Source organism: Biomphalaria glabrata, chromosome 13 (genome assembly GCF_947242115.1).
Source record: "Biomphalaria glabrata chromosome 13, xgBioGlab47.1, whole genome shotgun sequence".
In the NCBI taxonomy this organism is placed as follows: Eukaryota; Metazoa; Mollusca; class Gastropoda; family Planorbidae; genus Biomphalaria; species Biomphalaria glabrata.
The window spans coordinates 32,961,836-32,981,756 of record NC_074723.1 but is presented as its reverse complement, the minus strand read 5'-3'; the positions used below and the strand labels follow the sequence as shown (position 1 = coordinate 32,981,756).

Sequence of the window (19,921 nt, the reverse complement as noted above, 5' to 3'; positions counted from 1 at the left end):
TAGACATGTTCAGTAGATATCCTGAAGCAGTGGTATTATCCAATATAGACACAGAAAATATTATTAATGCTTTAGATCAAAAGTTCATAGTCAGACATGGGATACCAAAAACATTACTATCAGACAATGCTTCTATGTTTACATCTGAGTTATTTAAAAGATGGATATTAAAATATGGTATAGAACACATTAAATCATCGCCATTCCACCCGGAAGCCAACGGGCTTTGTGAACGCCTAAACGGTGTTATAAAAAGATCCTTAGCTAAAATTGTAGAAAATAATCAGAAAAACTGGGATCAATATATTAATTTTGTTCTATTTTCTATTAGAAATAATATTCATGAGGCAACTCAATTTTCACCATATGAGTTAGTACATGGAAGGAAACCTAGGGATGAAATACAAATTTTTAAAGAAAGTTTGATCTTAAATAAAATAGAAAAGGAAAATGACAATGAAACAGCATTAGATTTAAAACAAATATGGGCGGAAGCTTTTGAGAATAACATGAAATATAAAGAAACAGTACATGAGAACTTAAATGAAAAAAGAAAATTAAGAACATTGGAGGTAGGAGACAAGGTATTACTTTTGGTAATTGACTTAAAAAACAAATTAGGAAAACAGTGGAAGGGTCCATTTGTTGTTACAAATAAAACAAGTGAAGTAAACTATAAGGTTAATATGAATGGAAAAATAAAAACATATCATATAAATAATTTGAAGTTATACAATGAGAGAAATGAAAATCAATTTCAAAATTTGGATACAGAAGTAAACAATGAAAATCAAACTCAAAAGTTAGATACAGAAACTGTGGAAAATGAAAATCAAGTAGATGAATGTTTAATTGTTTTAATCAATGAGGAAACTAATGAAAATGATATTAAAAATATTCCTATACTAGAAACTAAAGATAACCAAACATGGGAAAAACTGAATTTAGAAAATTTATCTCCAGAAAAAACAAAAGACATAATAAATGTAATCAGTGATTTTAAAGAAATTTTTTCCAGTTTGCCAGGAAAAACAAATATCATAAAGCATGACATAAAGTTAAATAGTGACAAACCTATTTTCATGAAGCCTTATAGGATTCCATTACACTTACAGGGAAAAGTTAAAGATGAAATAGACAACTTATTAAAACTAGGAATAATAGAACCATCCAATTCAGCTTATGCTTCACCAATAGTTATAGCAAAGAAAAAGAATGGGGATATAAGGTTATGCATAGATTATAGACAGTTAAATAAAATAACTGAATTTGATCCTTACCCTATGCCTAACATTGATGACATATTACACAAATTGTCCAATGCTAAAGTATTTACAAAATTGGATCTGACAAAAGGATATTGGCAAATTCCTTTAACCAATAGAGCTAAACCTTATACTGCATTTATCACTCCTTATGGAATATTCCAATGGAACTTTATGAGCTTTGGGCTTATAAATGCTCCAGCTACCTTTAATAGGATGATGATGTCGGTTATAGGTCATAGAAAAAATGTAATTTGTTACTTAGATGATATATGCATTTTTCATGAGGATTGGAAAGAACATTTAAAAGGAATTAGGGAGATTTTTGAGTTAATTAAACAAAATGGTCTAACAGTTCAAGCAGAAAAGGTAGAGATAGGCTTAGAAGAAATCACATTTTTAGGACATAGAGTTAAAAATAATACTATCAGTCCCATTGAAGATAATGTAAAGAAGATATTAGAAATAGAAATACCAACAACACAAAAACAGATTAAATCAATACTAGGGATGATAAACTATTATAGAAAATACATACCAAATTTAGCAGAGATAGTTGATCCATTAAACCAGTTATTAAAGAAAGGACAGCCTAGAAAAGTGACTTGTAATAGAAAGTGTGTAGAAGCTATAGAGAAAGTTAAGCATATTTTTTCTACAAATTTGATATTGAGATTATCGGATGTTTCTAAAATATTCTATGTCACTACTGATGCTTCTGGTAGTGCTATAGGAGGTTGTTTGATGCAACAGTATGATAAATTACACCCAATAATTTATGTAAGTAGGAAATTATCTGATACTGAGAAGAGATACAGTGTCATAGAGAAGGAGGCTTTAGCTGTTGGGTTGTAACTAAGTTGGAAAGCTATTTACTGGGAAACAAATTCATATTGTTATCTGATCACAGGCCTCTTAAGTTTATGCAAGAAAAAAGTATTAAAAATGGTAGATTATACAGGTGGTTTCTAATTTTACAAGAATATAATTTTCAATTGGAGGCTATTAGGGGAGAAATTAATATTGTAGCTGACATGTTGTCAAGAGTTACAGTGAGATAAACTGTTGTAAATAATGATTATTCATTTTGATTTGTTTATGCATGTATATATATGTATATGTTCTAGTCAATGGGTATGAATAAGTTGTTTATATATGGACTATATATATTTTATTTCCTTTAAAGGAAGATAACTCAGTAAAATATAAATTGGGAATTTTATTAAATCAAGGGAGATAATTATAAAATTTCAATAATTGAAGTCAAAGGTGTAAATTAAAGTAAGTATGATCATCTACAGTCATTATTTTTTTATATAATCATTATCATCCATTAGTAAAAGGCTAGGTCAGTTTGGAAATGGTAAGTGGAGAGAAAATATACTTATTGGTACCCAACAAAAAAAAGTTAGGTAGAATAATTTGGAAAGTTGTTTTGACACAAATATTACATTTTGTCTGACAGGAGGGGTTTGGTGTGATATGAGGCAACCACCAACGTACATATAGCCAATAACAGTATTTACTCTGAAAAACTCTGTTTTATGCCTATGGAGTCAGCAAAGGCATCTTCGTATGTGGACTATATACATGTGTATTTACTCTGAAAAACTGTTTTATGTCTGTGGAATCGACAAAGGCATCGTCGTATGGGGACTGTATACATGTCTTGATGGACTTAGTACTATTGGTTGGTGAAACTATTACACTGTACTATACTATTTTATCGTCAATGAGTGATGATTAGAACACCGCATACCAGATATTTTCTTACTAATAACTGTATTGGAACTGTATTGTTTTCTTGGTGTCAACATTCAACTACAGTGTGAACTTTGTGACATAGGAACATGGACAATTTCACCAGGGAACTGATGAAGATGGGAAACATGATGATGTCCATCAAGATCAAGATATATGTTTGTTTTGTCTTTCCCCAAAATTTTGGCCATATATATTGTACAGACATGACAGTAGGGATAGTGTTTTAGACTGAAAAAAAAAAAAAATTGACAAAATTTTTTTTTGATAAAGGGGGGAGGAAATATGTAATGACACAAGATGCGTAGAAGTTGATGTGAATCGGGTTTTTCCTAAGTAATGTGACGAGTAAGAACAGAGTAGGATAATGAACAAGAAGAATAACGGACAAGACGCCTAAGAGGACGACGCTAGGCTAGCGACGACAGAGGACTGTGCCCTTTTTATTGTTTATTAAACTGTTGAAGTTATCAGCCTGCGTTATTAAGTATATTCTTGATTCATTCTGTTGTTGTGTCATATGGACTCGCATGCACCAGTAACATATATATACTCATCAACAAAATAGACCATCAACACCACATTATATATGTACAATATGATTATTTATGAGATTGTTAGTATAATACTAATAGTATTATATTATAGAAGGTTACACTAAGTACACTTGATATTATTGTTGCATCCAGACGTTACTTCAAACGAGAAGATGATTACTTCCTACAAGTGTCCCTGTGTCTGACCCCTAATATTTCAGAAAAGGCTATAAAAAACTGTGCGGCCCGCACCACCAGCAGATTGCTAGCTACGCATCCGATGTAATGCCCATAGTGTTTTAGAACTTCTTCCCTCTACTCAGTAAATACAGGCACGACTTTAAAGCCGAAATATTACATAAAATTAGCAAAGATGAAATCAAAACAATTTTATACCATGCTTTTAGGCTAGACTATTGGCCATCGTCATTTAACTCAATCTTCCCTAAAGAATTTATAATCATAAAACATTTATTTGGAACAGATTAATTCAGTCATCATTAAAGCACTAATGGGTTTACTCGCTCTGTAGGCCCTAATTTACGAAAAATGTTAACTGATTATAAAACAAATAATAAAATATGCTAAGAATAAAAGCAGCTGTGCGCTATATGTGTACATAAAAATATATATTGCAATGACATAGATATGTATCAAGTTGTATATATAATGGTATATATATATATATATATGGTTTAGAAGTGTTAGGCTACATATTCGAAAGCAAGCATATAAGATAGTGCAGAAACAGCTGTGAAATGCGTGCTGCAGCAGCTACTTGCGCAGATGGTAGAGCCAAAGAATGTACAATCTACGTTACTATAGTATAGGTTCGAGTCTTAACATGCTCTGCGCCATGGCGTCGGTACTGAGGCCGAACACATGACCGCCCGCTCCGCTCCCGTGCGTTCCTGATAAAGAAGGGCGCAGGAGCGTAGAGTGAGCTCAAGTAGGCCTCTCTGTACCTCTTTGCTTCTTTGGATGGATCAGCGTGACGTTGTTCAGGCCCTGGCGCAACGTCTCCATGTCCGACATGGGAGTCGGATGTGCGGGGTGGGGGGCCTCCAGCTTTTCGAGGAACCTCTTCTGGGCGATGGGCTCCTGTTGGCTGTGTTCACTGTGGTGCTCGGTCTTCATGGGCTGTTCAGCTAGTCGTGTGTTTTTAAGTTAGTAAGTCAATTAGTGTGCAATTTAAAACAACACGATGCAGTTTCTTAAGTTATAGTTGTAAGTTCGCAGTGTTGCCAAATTTAATTATTCCTAAGCAAAACGATCATCTTTTTTTTTTAAAGTCATATAGCCAGTGGCGTAGCTAGAAAATTTGGGGGCCCGGGGGGGGGGCTTGACCTCCTTGTTGGGGGGCCTTGCATTTTGCGTAATATTTTATATATTTAATGTCAAAATAACACTCATTTGGACTTGAGGGGGGCCCGGGATGATTTTCAAATTCTCCCCTCCATCCCCCACCCCAGCTACACCTCTGCATAAAGTTAGGAACAATTAAACACGATACAAGATTAACTAGTCTTTCAAAGAGTATCCTACAGGTCGCTATAAAAAGGGACGTTCCCCATTCAGGCCATGCCGTCAATAGGGTAGATAGTGTAAAGGTCATCTGTTTCTGTGGCCCACTGTTAACTTTACTTAATTTTACTTCTCCACAACTGATGCCAGATTCTCCTTAAAGCTGGGTGGACTTGGGTGCGCCCTAACAATCCAGAATTTAAAAAAAAATCCCAGTCTTCACAGAGATTCAAACCCCACGATTCTCTAGTACAGAAGAGAAGCGCTGTACCGCTCAGCCATCCAGCCTCTACTGGCCGCTATACCGTGTAGAAAAAAGGGAAGAGGGCACATGAAAAGATGTTACGTTAACTCTTGATAACAGCGAATGATAGAGATAAGGCGCTACGTGTATCTCGCGTATCGTGCCATTATAGCTAACATTGGTCTCGGAATTGCAGATAATGACCGGATTCATTGGTCTATATGAGACTACACTAGCCGGAAATCCATCACTGCATAGGATGATGAATTCTAAATATGAGACTTGACCAGCTCAGGGAACGTACGCCTAAATATATCTCTAAATTCTATGAGTTATAGTTGTGGGTACTTTGGCAACACTGCGATTTAGAACTGTTAATGCCTCTCACAACTTTTGAGAGTATTGGTTACTATTTAACCCATTGCATACAGCGTCTCTTGGTTATATAAAACTGTTAATCATGTTAAGTTAGTACACATAGAATAGTTAAAGTTTATGCATAATAAATGTGACCCCAAATGGTTAAATATGTACTTTATGTTGTTGTATCATTCCCAATGAGGTTAGCGAGTGATTCTTATTAATAATAGACTTTTGTGTTCCATTTAGAGTACAGACAATTCTAAATACTTTTCATAAGTCTGTTTTCACTTCTACAATGAAACAGGCAAGGCATTGATACCTAGGGCGTGGGGGTCCCTAGTTGCAAGCTAAACTGTCTACTTTCTGTTGGGGGAAACGACACATGTAGACACAACAATGCCAATGACTCTTTGCCACAATAAAAGACAGAATGTTAACGCGCATGTGGGTAGTGTTTCTAAAACATTGTAAGATAAGACAAGAACAGATAATATATGATGATTTTATTGGTCGAAAAAAATGAAACACGCGATGTGCAAAGAACATGAAGACGTAAAACGTATAGAACACAAGGCACACAAGGAACACATGGAACAAATGGAACAAATGGAAAGCATAAGACATATGGCAGACAAGGAACAAGGGCAATACATAGAACTTATTATACACTTTGAATATTCTGAGCACAGGGAACATTTTAGAAACTCAAGGAACACGTGGAACTTATGGAGAGCAAGAACGAATAAAGAGCGTGGTACGTATGGAACACAAGAAAGATAAGGAACATGTGGAACTACGTGAAACGTAAAAAAACAAATAGAACTTAAGGAACACGTACAAGACAACTAAGTTACACGTGAGACACAAGGAACACATGAAAGACAAGAAATACGAGGAACATGTGGGTTATGGGATACTTAAATAACAAGCAGAACTTACGGAACACTCAAGGAACACGTGGAACACATGAAACTAAGGAACACAAAGTAACATGTGATAGACAAGTTACAGGTGAAGCTTATGGAACACAGGTACACAAGGAACACCTGTAATTCATGGAACTAATGAAACACAGAGAACATATGAAACACATGGAACACGTGGAACTTAAGGAACATTTATATATCATGGAACACGCGGAACTTACGTAAGACAAGGAACATGCGAAACGCAAGTATTCACATGGAACATACGAAGCATAACAAAAGCCACAAAAAAACTCGAGGAACACAATGAAAAAATTGAACATAGAAATGTTTTAGTCTTGTAAACACTCTAGCACTAGATGCAGTACTGCACAGTATTTAGAGCAAGGCTTTTCACACAGAAGTATGCGGTTAATGAGGATAAGTACTTCACTTCTTTGTAAAGTCATGCATGCTTAAATGAACTTTATCAATTTTAATCAATTAGAATTTTAAACATAATTAGACATTCATCTGTCACTTAAATGATATACGAACTGAGGTTGAGCTTTGCCTGCTTTAACGAGACGTCCGTGGTTCGCACCAGATAGGCCATTATCTTGTAATGTGAATGTGACGTATGCATTATCTCAGTTTATTGCTTACGGATTATGCGTGAGATATAAACTTTGAATAGATGAACTAAATAAATGGATAACTTTGTGTAACTTGGCCTAACCTTTTGCCTCTCCACACCTGACTGTTATTCGTGTTTACTTTAGTCTTCCTCTAAGTCAGTGGTTCTAACCTTTTCCTAAAGGGAACACTTCGGACATTTTGAGTATTTACTGAAACGCTATGCTTATATTTTTTTAGAGAGGTTATGTCTACTAGTTAGTTATTCTATTATTTTGTGCAATACCTATTCAGGCCTCGCTAAACATTAGTCAATTCTTTTTCAGCCATCTCCCAATTTATCCCCCTTGGTAACTTAGCGTTTTCAATTTGCCTCCCAATTTATCCCCTTGGTAACTTAGCGTTTTCAATTTGCCTCCCAATTTATCCCCCTTGGTAACTTAGCGTTTTCAATTTGCCTCCCAATTTATCCCCCTTGGTAACTTAGCGTTTTCAATTTGCCTTCCAATTTATCCCCCTTGGTAACTTAGCGTTTTCAATTTGCCTCCCAATGTATCCCCCTTGGTAACTTAGCGTTTTCAATTTGCTTGTTTAACTCCTTCTCTGAAAGTTTCATGTTCGCAATTTTAGCAATATCGCCATTTCAGAGTTTTACAATTTAAAGGTAATTCAGTTGAAGTTGTCAGACTACACGGTTAGGTTGTACCCAATTACCAAATGTCAGACTAACAGTGAAAGGAGACTTACCACTACTGTCGTTATCACATCCTTCCTCGGCAGACCCGCAGGCGCAGATGGGCTTTCCGGCCTTCCAACGCCTCTTGGAGCGGACTACAAATGGGATGAGCAGGGAGACGGCTAAGATAATGAGAACAAGCACCCCGGCGAAGAGGGCTGCCTTGGGGTGTGACTCCCTCACCGGGTACTCGATTTCCACCACAAACGGAAGCTGGTTGCTGACGTAGTGTGTTTCGGCCAGCTTATCTTTGAGTATGACCTGATAGAGATAAGTCAGATAAGTCAGAAAGGTCATCAGATAATTCAAAAAGCCTGAAAAGTCAAATAACTTGGATAAGTCAAATAAGTTGGATATGTCAGATAGGTCTAATAAGTCAAATGTTTTGGATAAGTCAAATAAGATTATGAAACACTATCTAAGTAGCAACATTAAAGTCTTAAGTAGCTATTAGGACTTCATGAAGAGAAACACATTAAGAAATAAGCTTTCTTTCATATTTTTAATGTAGATGTTTTAAAAAAAAATCACGTTTAAAGAACATTATAAGTGTAGACTGTAGATCATATCGGTAACACATATTTATAAGTGTAAGAAGATATTCTATACATCTCAATATAATTTACATATGGTCAATAATTAAGATTATATATGTTACATTATGATCTTTGTTCCGATGGCAATAAATTATTTAGTTTTCTTAGCTAATTGTATACATAAATGTATGTATCTTTTAAGGTGAGCGAATGATTTGAATTACTTTATCCTTTACTTTGCTAACTTTTCATTAAAAAATGTGAGATGTTAATAAGATCTGTCGGTGCCGAACCAGCTTCATGTTAAGGTGTATTTTTAAAAAGTGTGTAGGTTATACTATCATTAGAATTAAATGTACAAATCTATTGCAAGTATCATGTATCATCATTGTGAATTCATTTCTTGATTGAATATCAAGAAAGGAAATAGATATAGTTTACTTTGTGCTATTTAAAAATGTTGGTACATAAGAGCTTCAGTTGAAAGTAATATTTTAAAACAAGCAAAACATAAAGATCATTTTTTAAAAAACAAAGCTAATTTCAAGGAAGCCTCTAAATCTCTGCTTTTTCTGGAAGGTTCATCTCAATTTTTTCCATATAAAACAAGATTAATTACGACTAATTGATAAACTAATTGGTGATTTTTTTTTTTGATTCGAGTATTGTCATCGATTATGAATGCAGGGCCGGTCTTAGGTAATTGAAGCACCTAGGCTATAAGAATTCGGTGCCTCCCCCCCCCCCCCAAATGAAATTTTAAAAATAAATAAAACAACTGAAAAATACAATTATTCAGTGAATTAAAAAGCCTTCCAGTATCTAGATCTAAATCAACAACTAAAATCAATTCATATAATACGATACCCGTTGAGTTCTGTATGGCATCTTGAGTATAGTAGAGACTTAGAGCTAGGCCAGTAGGCATGAGAGAGAGAGTCCTCACATACTTGGGATTTAATTCAATTGAGCCTTTATTTTCCTCTAAAAAACAATAGGAGGCCCTAGGCAGCTGCCTAGTTTGCCTGTGCTTAAGGCCGTGACGAGTAATTGTGACATATATCAAGTTGATCCGAGAATGGCAAAAGATTATAATAGTTACTAAGGGCAGATATATTGTAAAATTAAACTCCTCCCCCCCCCCCCGATACTATGTGACAAGGGAAAGTGTAACTTTGGTGTGGGATAAGGAATGAGAAGGGGGTGGGGTGCGACTGAAGTTGTCACAGGTTGTGACAAGTGAAAAGTGACAGACGAATGTGATAAACATTCTGTAGCAGAAGTGAGACAGGTATGTCTTAGCGGTACGACAAGACAGGTGAGACGCGTATGACGCAAACGGCGTAATGCTACTTCCGAAAATAACCAGAAGAAAAAAGAGGAGTTGAGTTAATTTTAGTAAATTATGCGAAGTGCAATGTTACAGTAATTAATAGAGCAGTAAAAAAAATTTTGCTTACAAAACACTTCCGCACTTTTTTTTGTGTGTTCTTTTCTCAATTTGTTATTTTCTTTCTTTCTCTCTCAAGTTTTTCTCTTTTTTTTTCTCTCTTTTTATGATCGTTCACTTTTTTTACCCCAAGCTTTCACTGTATCTCTTTCTGTACATCTTTTACTTTCTATTCTTTTTCTATTCATTTTTTTTTCTATTCTTTTTCTAGATTCTCTTTCAGTCTTATAGTATTTGACTCTCTATCACTCTTTATCTAATCCATTTATTTTCTCCCTCTTTGTTTCTCTTCTTTAATATCTAGTTTCTCTCTCTCTCTTTCTCTTTCTCTCTTTATCTCTCTCTCTCTTTCACTCTCTTTCTCTCTCTTTCACTCTCTTTCTCTCTCATTCTCTCTTTCTCTCTCATTCTCTCTTTCTCTCTCATTCTCTCTTTCTCACTCTCTCTTTCACTCTCTTTCTCTCTCTCTTTCACTCTCTCTTTCACTCTCATTCTCTCTCTCTCTTTCACTCTCATTCTCTTTCTCTCTCTCTATTTCTCTTGCTCTCTTTCTCTCTCTCTTTCACTCTCTTTCTCTCTCTCTCCTTCACTCTCTCTTTCACTCTCTTTCTCTCTCATTCTCTCTTTCTCTCTCTCTCTATTTCTCTTGCTCTCTTTCTCTCTCTCTCTCTCTCGCTCTCACTCTTTCTCTCTCCTTCTCTCTTTTTCTCTTTATCTCTATCTCTCTCTCAAACACACACACACACACACATATACACCGAAACAAACATGATGGCAATATAAAAATCTTTTTTCTTGTTCCTGTTAGCGGAAGCTGTAGTAAAAAAAAAAAAAGGCAAGCAATGTGGGTGCGCGTTAGTGCGACAATTCTCCTCGCTTTTAGCGCAGTGCGTTAGGTGAGCTTTAAAATCATATTTTAGTAGTGTCCATCTTACTTCAAATAAAACTCTTGTCGTTTGGTTTGTTACCTGAAAGGAGCGCCATTTGTAAATAATTCAAAAGTAAACAATCTGATAGAGAATCATCACATATCAAACAAGCAACAACAATATATGCTAATAATAATCATAAACATATAAGAAAATGTCTTGGAATCCGAAGATAGAAATCCAATAAAAAGACAGATCTAAACCGCGTTATATAAACTGTTCAGAATATTTCATTGATGACTTGCTTCGTTTCGTTTAATTGGACATGTTTTTTTAATGCTCCTTCAGAATTAGGCATTATTACATCGTAGTCCAAACCTTCGCAGAACGGTGGGGGGGGATGGTGAAGGGCATGGTTGAACCCGAGACCGTCGAGACGAATTTTCAATGTGCATACTTACACGACAAGTTAGCCATCGTGATTAAATTTTCAGATGTCTTAGCATCATTATCGACAGTTCTTATCTTATATAATACGTTACTTCAATAAAGAAGATGATTACATCCTACGCGTCATGCATCTAGTCATGCATGTTAACCAATGACTTTAATTATGCCAATGGTTATCCTGGCTAGCTCAGGCAACCCATTCCTTGCTCTAATAGCACTAGGGAAAAAGGAGAGTTTGTACAAATTTGTCCTAGACTAGTAATGTTTAAAAGAAAACGTTATGCAATCATTTTAATTTGGTAATGAAGAAATACAGTGGTGAACGATAATTTTTTTAAGAAATAGCAATAATGAACTATTCATATATTAATATTCATCTCTGAAGAGAGTAAATAGAGTTACATGCATACTAATTAAACAAGAGGAGATCACTCACATCAAAATGAATTCTACTCTCTCCCCCTAGGTTGGACAGGTCGTTGACGCAGATGTATCTGTCTTCATTGACGTAAAAGGCTTTCGTGTGGATGACGACAAACTCCATGCCGTACGGCAGAGTGCCGTTGACGAACTGAATGACAGGATGCTGGAACTGGGGGTTGGCAGGGTCACTTGTGTTGATCTTAATGTCAGGATGGTACACATGGGGTCTCTGTTGTAAATTAGAAAGAGATCGTAGATTAGATAGATAGATAGATCGATAGATAGATAGAGAGAGGGGGGATATCAGATGTGTATTAAGGATCGGCCTCTGTAGTCATACAAGAAGTTGCAAAGGGAAAAGATCGTCTCTCGAGACGTAAAATCCATTGATTAATTGGTTGATATAGATAGATAGATAGATAGATAGATAGATAGATAGATAGATAGATAGATAGATAGATAGATAGATAGATAGATAGATAGATAGATAGATAGATAGATAGATAGATAGATAAATGGATGGGTAGATAGATGGATAGATAGATAGATAGATAGATAGATAGATAGATAGATAGATAGATAGATAGATAGATAGATAGATAGATAGATAGATAGATAGATAGATAGATAGATAGATAGATAGATAGATAGATAGATAGATAGATAGATAGATAGATAGATAGATAGATAGATAGATAGATAGATAGATAGAAGATAATGAACATACTATTCCAAACCTCCCGCAGGACGACGGGAATGGCAGCTAACAGGGTATGAACCAAAAACCATCGAGACTACCGAACGACAGTTCAGCGTGCATACCAAACGACTAGGCAGCCATCCTGAGAGACAGAGAGAGACAGAGAGGCGGAGAGAGAAATGAGGAAAGAGGAAGAGAGAAAAAAGTGTGAGACAGATAGAGGGAAAGATGGATAGAAAGCGAGGGTGAGTGAGAAATGTCAGTGAAACATCTGGATGGACAGAAAGACTGCTAGACGGACAGACAGCTGCAGATTGGCTGAACGAAAATTCAGCTTCAAAGTAAGACATGTTGAATAACCAAGAGACAGCTTCACAGTAAGACATGTTGACTAAAGAGACAGCTTCACAGTAAGACATGTTGACTAACGAAGAGACAGCTTCACAGTAAGATGTTGACTGACCAAGAGACAGCTTCACAGTAAGACATGTTGACTAAAGAAACAGCTTCACGGTAGGACATGTTGACTAACCAAGAGACAGCTTCACAGTGAGACATGTTGACTAACCAAGAGACAGCTTCACAGTAAGACATGTTGACTAAAGAAACAGCTTCACGGTAAGACATTGTTGTACTTAATAATAACAATGTTGTACTTAATAATAACAATACCATGTTACATTCAAAGCTTTATTTCACTGAATGACAAACAACTACACACATAGTAGAGTTCACAACACGGACTACGAAATACGGTCAGTACACAGGTTAACAAGTGTAACAAACACTAAGGGGTGACAATCCAAATAAGCAAATTCACGACATTCACCCCACGTTTAAATTTTATACATATAACACAACATTAAGTAGTCAAAGCAAATACAATGATTAATAAAACATAAGCATCTAAACACATCTGCAATACTGGTTAATAGCAAACTGTTTATCAAACACATTAGTCTATTATACAGCAACTGTTTATCGAACACATCAGTCTGTTAAACCCTGTAGTTGGGTCTTGATTTTCGTTCTCTTAGGTTGTATCGGCAGTTTGGATCGGCAGTATCAGTACAATCAGTATCAGTACTAACAACATTACTTGGTGACTCGATGGTAGGGGCTTCAACCGGGTCCACTTCCCCCGAAAGGGGTGGTTTGGTTGTTCGGTTAACAGGAGGGTTCAGAGAAGAGTTCTCTGTGTTGCTTTCTGTTTCGCTTTGAAGTGAGGGTGTCGCATTCCTGGGGGAACCGTCTCTCAGCACAGGGGGTCTCACATTCTCTGTGAAACAGTCTTTTTCTTTGGGCGCCAACAATCTTAAAGAAACTGTTTCTTCTCGGCCCGTAGATGTTTTGATAAGAGCGTATTGAGGGTTGCTGTTCACCAGCTCTACCTCCTCTGTTAAAGGGTCATACTTAGAGGATCTATTATTTCTTTTTAACAACACGGGGCCAGGAGATGTTAACCACGTTGGTAGGGAGGTTCCAGAAGTACTTCTGCGATAGTATCCAAAGAGTCTCTCATGTGGAGTTTTATTCGTCGCCGTACACAGAAGTGACCGAATTGAGTGCAACGCGTCTTGCAATACTAGTTCCCACTGAGACGTACTCAAGTCCTGGGAGTGTAAAGCTAAGGTTATAGCTTTCCAAAGGGTACTGTTCAGTTTCTCTATTTGACCATTTCCTCTAGGATTGTAAGCCGTGGTCCTGCTCGTAGCAACTCCTCTTTCGTTAAGGTACTTCTGTACTTCAGCAGACATAAAGGAAGTACCTCTGTCGGTATGGACATAGGAAGGTAGCCCGAATAAGGCGAACAACTCATTTAGGCATTTAATAACAGTAGCAGATGACATATCTGGGCATGCAAAGGCAAAAGGAAACCTAGAGAATTCGTCGATCATGGTAAGCAGATATTTATTGCGTGAGTTGGAAGGGAGAGGTCCCTTAAAGTCCATGCTTATTCTTTCGAATGGCTGAGTGGCTTTGATTAATTGTCCTATTGGCGGCCTGAAGAATCGAGGTTTAAGTTCAGCACATGACTGGCACTGGTCGATCACTGTTCTGACGTCATCGGTGGAAAAAGGTAGATTTTTTGATCTCACAAAATGTAGCATTCTTGTTACACCAGGGTGACACAAACTATTGTGGAGTAATTTTAGGTCGTTACGTGACATTGCGGATAAGTAGCGATTTCTGCTGAAAGTGTCAGCAGCAGTGTTCTGTGTACCTGGTCTGTAAACGACGTCATAGTGAAAGCAGGATAGCTCTAACCTCCACCTTTGGATCTTCTCATTCTTGATCTTGCCTTTATTTTGTCTACAATACATAAACGACACGGATCGCTGGTCTGTGACAAGGGTAAATGGTCTTCCAATAAGAAAGTGTTTCCATTTCCTCAAAGATTCTACTATTGCATACGCTTCTTTTTCCACTGATGAGTGCCTTCTTTCGCTTTGCGATAGTGTCCGGGAAAAGAAAGCCACAGGCCGGCCATCTTGATTAAGTGTAGCTGCTATAGCTATGTCAGACGCATCTGTCTCCACTGTTAGCGGGCGAGTGTAATCAATGGTGTACACGGCGGATTCCTCGAGCTCGTCCTTTAGGTTCTGGAATGCTTGTTTGACTTCCTCAGGGACAGGAAATCGTTTATTTCTAGCTAAGAGGCTGATTTTGTCTGAGAAGTTAGGAATCCATAGAGAATAATAAGCCAGCAGGCCCACTATTCGTTTCTGTTCTCGCAGGTTCGACGGAGCATTTAATTCCCGCAAGGCTGTGAATCTTTCAGGGTCAGGCTTGAGCTGACCTTTAGATATTTCGTATCCCAGCAGTCTGACGCTATGTGTTCCTATCTCACTTTTAGCTTCGTTGAAGGTAATGCCATACTTCTGAGCTACTTTGAAGAATCTCTGCAGGTTTCTATCATGAGATTCATTATCATGTCCACAGATGGTCACATTGTCCACATAAGCGAATGTATTTTCTAGTTGCTCATCTTCGATTATTTTATCTATGGTTCGCTGGAAACAAGCCACTCCATTTGTAACTCCAAATGGAATTCTTCGAAACTGGTAAAGTCTACCCCCAGCCTCGAAAGCTGTATATGGCCTTTCTTCTTCTTTAATCGGGATCTGATGATAAGCATTTTTGAGGTCCAGAGTGCTGAAGACAGAAAACTGTGATATCTTCTCCGCCAATTCATCCATTCTTGGCATGGGATAGGCGTCTAGCAGCGTATATCTGTTGATCGTCTGGCTATAGTCAATAACCATACGTCTTTTGTGCCTCTCATTGGATGTTATTAGAACCTGTGCCCGCCAGGGGGACTTTGAGGGTTCTATTACTTCTTCTTTGAGTAGTCTCTGAATCTCAGCATTAATAAACTTAGAGTCCAGTAGTGAGTGTCTGCGTGACTTAGTTGCCACTGGGGTGCAGTTTGGAGATAAGTTACCAAAAAGACTAGGCGCCTCTACTTTGGCTGGTCTAAGGGTACTTACGCACAGAGGTGGTCTCTTCCCACTAAAGGGAATCTGTAGATTCTCGTGTAGGCTTATGAAATCCAAACCTAGAATAACATCTGAACACAATCCATCTAAGAGTGACAGTTTAATATTTTCATATTTTTCATCTTTGAGTTGAATGGTAGCAAAGATATGGCCTTCAGTAACTCGAGACAGGCGAGTAGAAGCCATAAATATTCTGTCCACGGAGGTTTTTATCGGCCATTTGTGATTCCTGGCAACTCGAGCTGACACGTAACTCTCACAGCTTCCAGTGTCTATCAAGGCTTTAAGTGGCACCCCATTGAGAAGAATCAAGGAGGTTGATTTGCCTAGTCCTAAAGAGTGCAATGTAGCGAGGGCAAATGCTGTAGATTTTCTTGATTTGCAAGATCTCTGAAAATGTCCCTTCTTGCCACACTGATTACATGTGGCTTCACGTGCGGGGCACTCATTACGAGGATGTCTTCCTCTGCCACAGAAGTAACACTTGATAGATATAGCGCTTACCTCTTGTTTTGTTTGAGTCGAATTAATCGAGGCTCGTAGATCAGGCAACTGGGGAGCGACAGGATCAGCAGGGTGTTCTCTTACAGCATTTGTAGTAGCCCCACTAGTGGTTTCTGACTGTGACTCGTACAATAACGAATGTTGATAGGCGTGTTCAAGTACTCTGGCTTCCTCAAATGCATCCTTTAACTTTAAATCTGTTTTCTCAAGGAGACGTTTTCTAATGCTGTTGGAGGCAATCCCTGTGATGAATGCATCGCGTATGGACTCGTCACGATGTTGCTCAGCTGTCACGGCTTTGAAATTGCAATCCTTGGATAGACTGCGGAGTTTTTGAAGAAAGGCGTCAACGCTTTGACCCTGTTCTTGTCTGCACGTGGCTAACTTGTGCCTTGCGAAGACCTCGTTATTGGGTTGCACGTAGATGTTGTTTAGTGACTGGATCGCTTCCTCATATGTTTCCTTGTCACTAATCATCTGGTACACCGATGGCGAAATGTAGTTAATTAGTAGTTTCTTGTTATCTACATTTTCTATAGTAACTACAGACAGAAAGTTTTTAAATGTTTCGTACCAGTGCAGCCACTTTTCTTGTGCTTGAGGTGCGGTAGGTTCCACATCGAACCTTTCAGGCCGAAGTAGTCTATCCATGTTTAGACAGATTCAGTGAAATAAATTGTTGTACTTAATAATAACAATACCATGTTACATTCAAAGCTTTATTTCACTGAATGACAAACAACTACACACATAGTAGAGTTCACAACACGGACTACGAAATACGGTCAGTACACAGGTTAACAAGTGTAACAAACACTAAGGGGTGACAATCCAAATAAGCAAATTCACGACAGACATGTTGACTAACCAAGAGACAGCTTCACAGTGAGACATGTTGACTAACCAAGAGACAGTTCACAGTAAGACATGTTGACTAACCAAGAGACAGCTTCACAGTAAGACATGTTGACTGACCAAGAGACAGCTTCACAGTAAGACATGTTGACTGACCAAGAGACGGCTTCACAGTAAGACATGTTGACTGACCAAGAGACAGCTTCACAGTAAGACATGTTGACTGACCAAGAGACAGCTTCACAGTAAGACATGTTGACTGACCAAGCGACAGCTTCACAGTAAGACATGTTGACTAACAGGATGTCAGACGAACAGGTGAAAAAAAAGACAATGATAATACAGCATGTTACAGAACACACGCATTTGCTTGAGAGCAATGGTCTTGATTTAGGGGAGATAACTTCCACCCCCCCCCCAAGGAGAAAATGGGGGTTGCTGGGAGCCAAAGGGCGGTGTAGAATGAGGTGGCAATGGGCCAAAAAAGATTGAAGACCACTGCTTTAGATGAAGCAGGACAAAGACATTACCGTGTATGTGCTGTCTCTAAATGAAGCCAGACAAAGACATTACCGTGTATGTGCTGTCTCTAAATGAAGCAAGACAAAGACATTACCGTGTATGTGCTGTCTCTAAATGAAGCAAGACAAAGACATTACCGTGTATGTGCTGTCTCTAAATGAAGCGAGACAAAGACATTACCGTGTATGTGCTGTCTCTAAATGAAGCAAGACAAAGACATTACCGTGTATGTGCTGTCTCTAATCTCCACTCTGAGGTGTATCCTGGTGTCTGCGTCATTCTCTCCTTCCACGATCACATTAGACGGAACTAAACTACCTGGCGGAGAGTCTGCTGAGATCCGGCCTTGAACTATGTGACCTTCGGCACCGATATGAACCGGAAACTGATGCACTAGAAAATAAATATTAACAAATACAATTTTGCAATCATTAAATATTTTTTTTTAGAAACATTATTTAAAAGTTTAAGTAGGTAACTACTGTCTCAAATTTATGCATTGAAAAAGAGTATCTACAGTATCACGTGATATTTAGGCTGTCCGAAAAAAACGTATAAAGAAGACGACATTTTTTTCTTTCATTTCATAGATTTGTTAACATTAGAATTAAGTAACAAACTAGATCTAGATAATATATTTTTAAAAAATACGTTTTTTTAAAAAGCTTATAGTAAGCCTACTTGTGTCAATTAGCTTGGATCAGTTATATAATGAAGTTTGTAATTTGTAAAAGTAAAGGCTGTTGGTCAGTGATCTGGACAAATAAGACCCTCTTAAACCTCGGCCATAGAAACAGATGACATTAACATCATCTGCCCTACAGAACGCAAGGTCTGAGAGGGGAACTTTACTACACGTTTAGTGTAATCACTGAATCAGACCCCCCAACTACAGAATTTCGAGGCCAAATCGAATGCTTTTTATATCCGGGTCTGGTCTTGAATGGAGTTATCTTTCAGAAGGTTTCAAACGACAGTTGAAAATGTGTTATTTCTTTTTTTCTTTTATGTGTATTTTAATGGTCACTTGGTTGGTGTCTCTGAAGTGTTAATCTACCTATAATCCACTTGAATGTCAGTTAGTGTACAATTTCATTCATACTGAAGAAATGAAAGGCGTAGAGTCAGGATGATATGTTGTTGTTGTTGTTGTTTTGTGTGTCGTCACTCGATTGAAATAAGGACTGAAGCAAAGAAGATAATATTTTAAAAAAGATACCGACAGAGAAGTGATAGAGATATTAAGATACAATTAGAAAGAAAAAGAGAAACAAAGAGACAGAGGGAGGGAAAAGAAGAGTGAAAGAGACTGAGATAGAGAGACACACGCAGATACAAAAAATGGGAACCCATGATCGCCCATAGTGACAGAGAAAGACAAACAGCAAGACAGACAGGAAAGCAGACATAAAGACAGATGGAAAAGCAGACAGAAAGACAGACAGGAAAGCAGACATAAAGACAGATGAAATAGCAGACAGAAAGACAGAAAGGAAAGCAGACAGAAAGACAGAGAGAAAAACCCTAATAGAGAAAGACAGAAACAGAAGGATAGAGAACAAGAAATATTTAAACAAGGTTACAAAGATAGTTTGTGTGGAAACACAAACTCAAAATCGGCCCACGAAGTGGTCCACCCAGGTAGGTAAAAAGGCAGGTTTCAATATTTTCAGAAAGAACATCAGAATGAAATTCTATCAACGGCTAATTACAGAGAAGAATGAAGAAAGAAGGTTGACAGATCATGTGTGGTGCCCCAACGGTCCAGCAGACCAAGGGATAGGTGAAAGTGAATGTGAAGTTAGATGTGAACCTTATCTAACTGATGTCTTATAATGAGTATCTAACTGATCTAATTGTTTTGTAAAGAGTCAATCTCTAATTCAAAACCTCAAGAAAAAAAATTCCCGTTAAAAAAATTCCTTTAGTTTAATGATCCATGACAATTGCGCAGCTCTGTAGTTCACGCGAGAATATGAAAAACTACCTTTTAATTGTTGTTTTAAATTATGTGGCTAAATGTAGTTTGTTTAAGATTGGTGAATGAGGTCCATTGTTTTTTGTTTAGCGTTATTTCATCCTCTTTCTCAACACGCTATGAATAGAAAAGATTGTATATGTGTATAATGTTTAATACAATTT

At 37.4% G+C, this 19,921-nt stretch overlaps 1 protein-coding gene across 1 annotated transcript in view; it reads right to left on the bottom strand.

Annotated features, from left to right (window-relative positions):
* LOC106066119 (uncharacterized) overlaps nucleotides 1–19,921 on the bottom strand; it is a 36,551-nt gene that overhangs the window by 14,988 nt on the left and 1,642 nt on the right. Inside the window, exons 3-7 of the mRNA XM_056007347.1 lie at nucleotides 18,003–18,172; nucleotides 11,712–11,927; nucleotides 10,892–10,924; nucleotides 7,982–8,231; nucleotides 4,528–4,710 (exon numbers count right to left, since the gene is read on the bottom strand). Of these exons, the coding sequence (XP_055863322.1) occupies nucleotides 4,528–4,710; nucleotides 7,982–8,231; nucleotides 10,892–10,924; nucleotides 11,712–11,927; nucleotides 18,003–18,172 (852 nt within the window). The remainder of the gene's footprint in view (nucleotides 1–4,527; nucleotides 4,711–7,981; nucleotides 8,232–10,891; nucleotides 10,925–11,711; nucleotides 11,928–18,002; nucleotides 18,173–19,921) is intronic.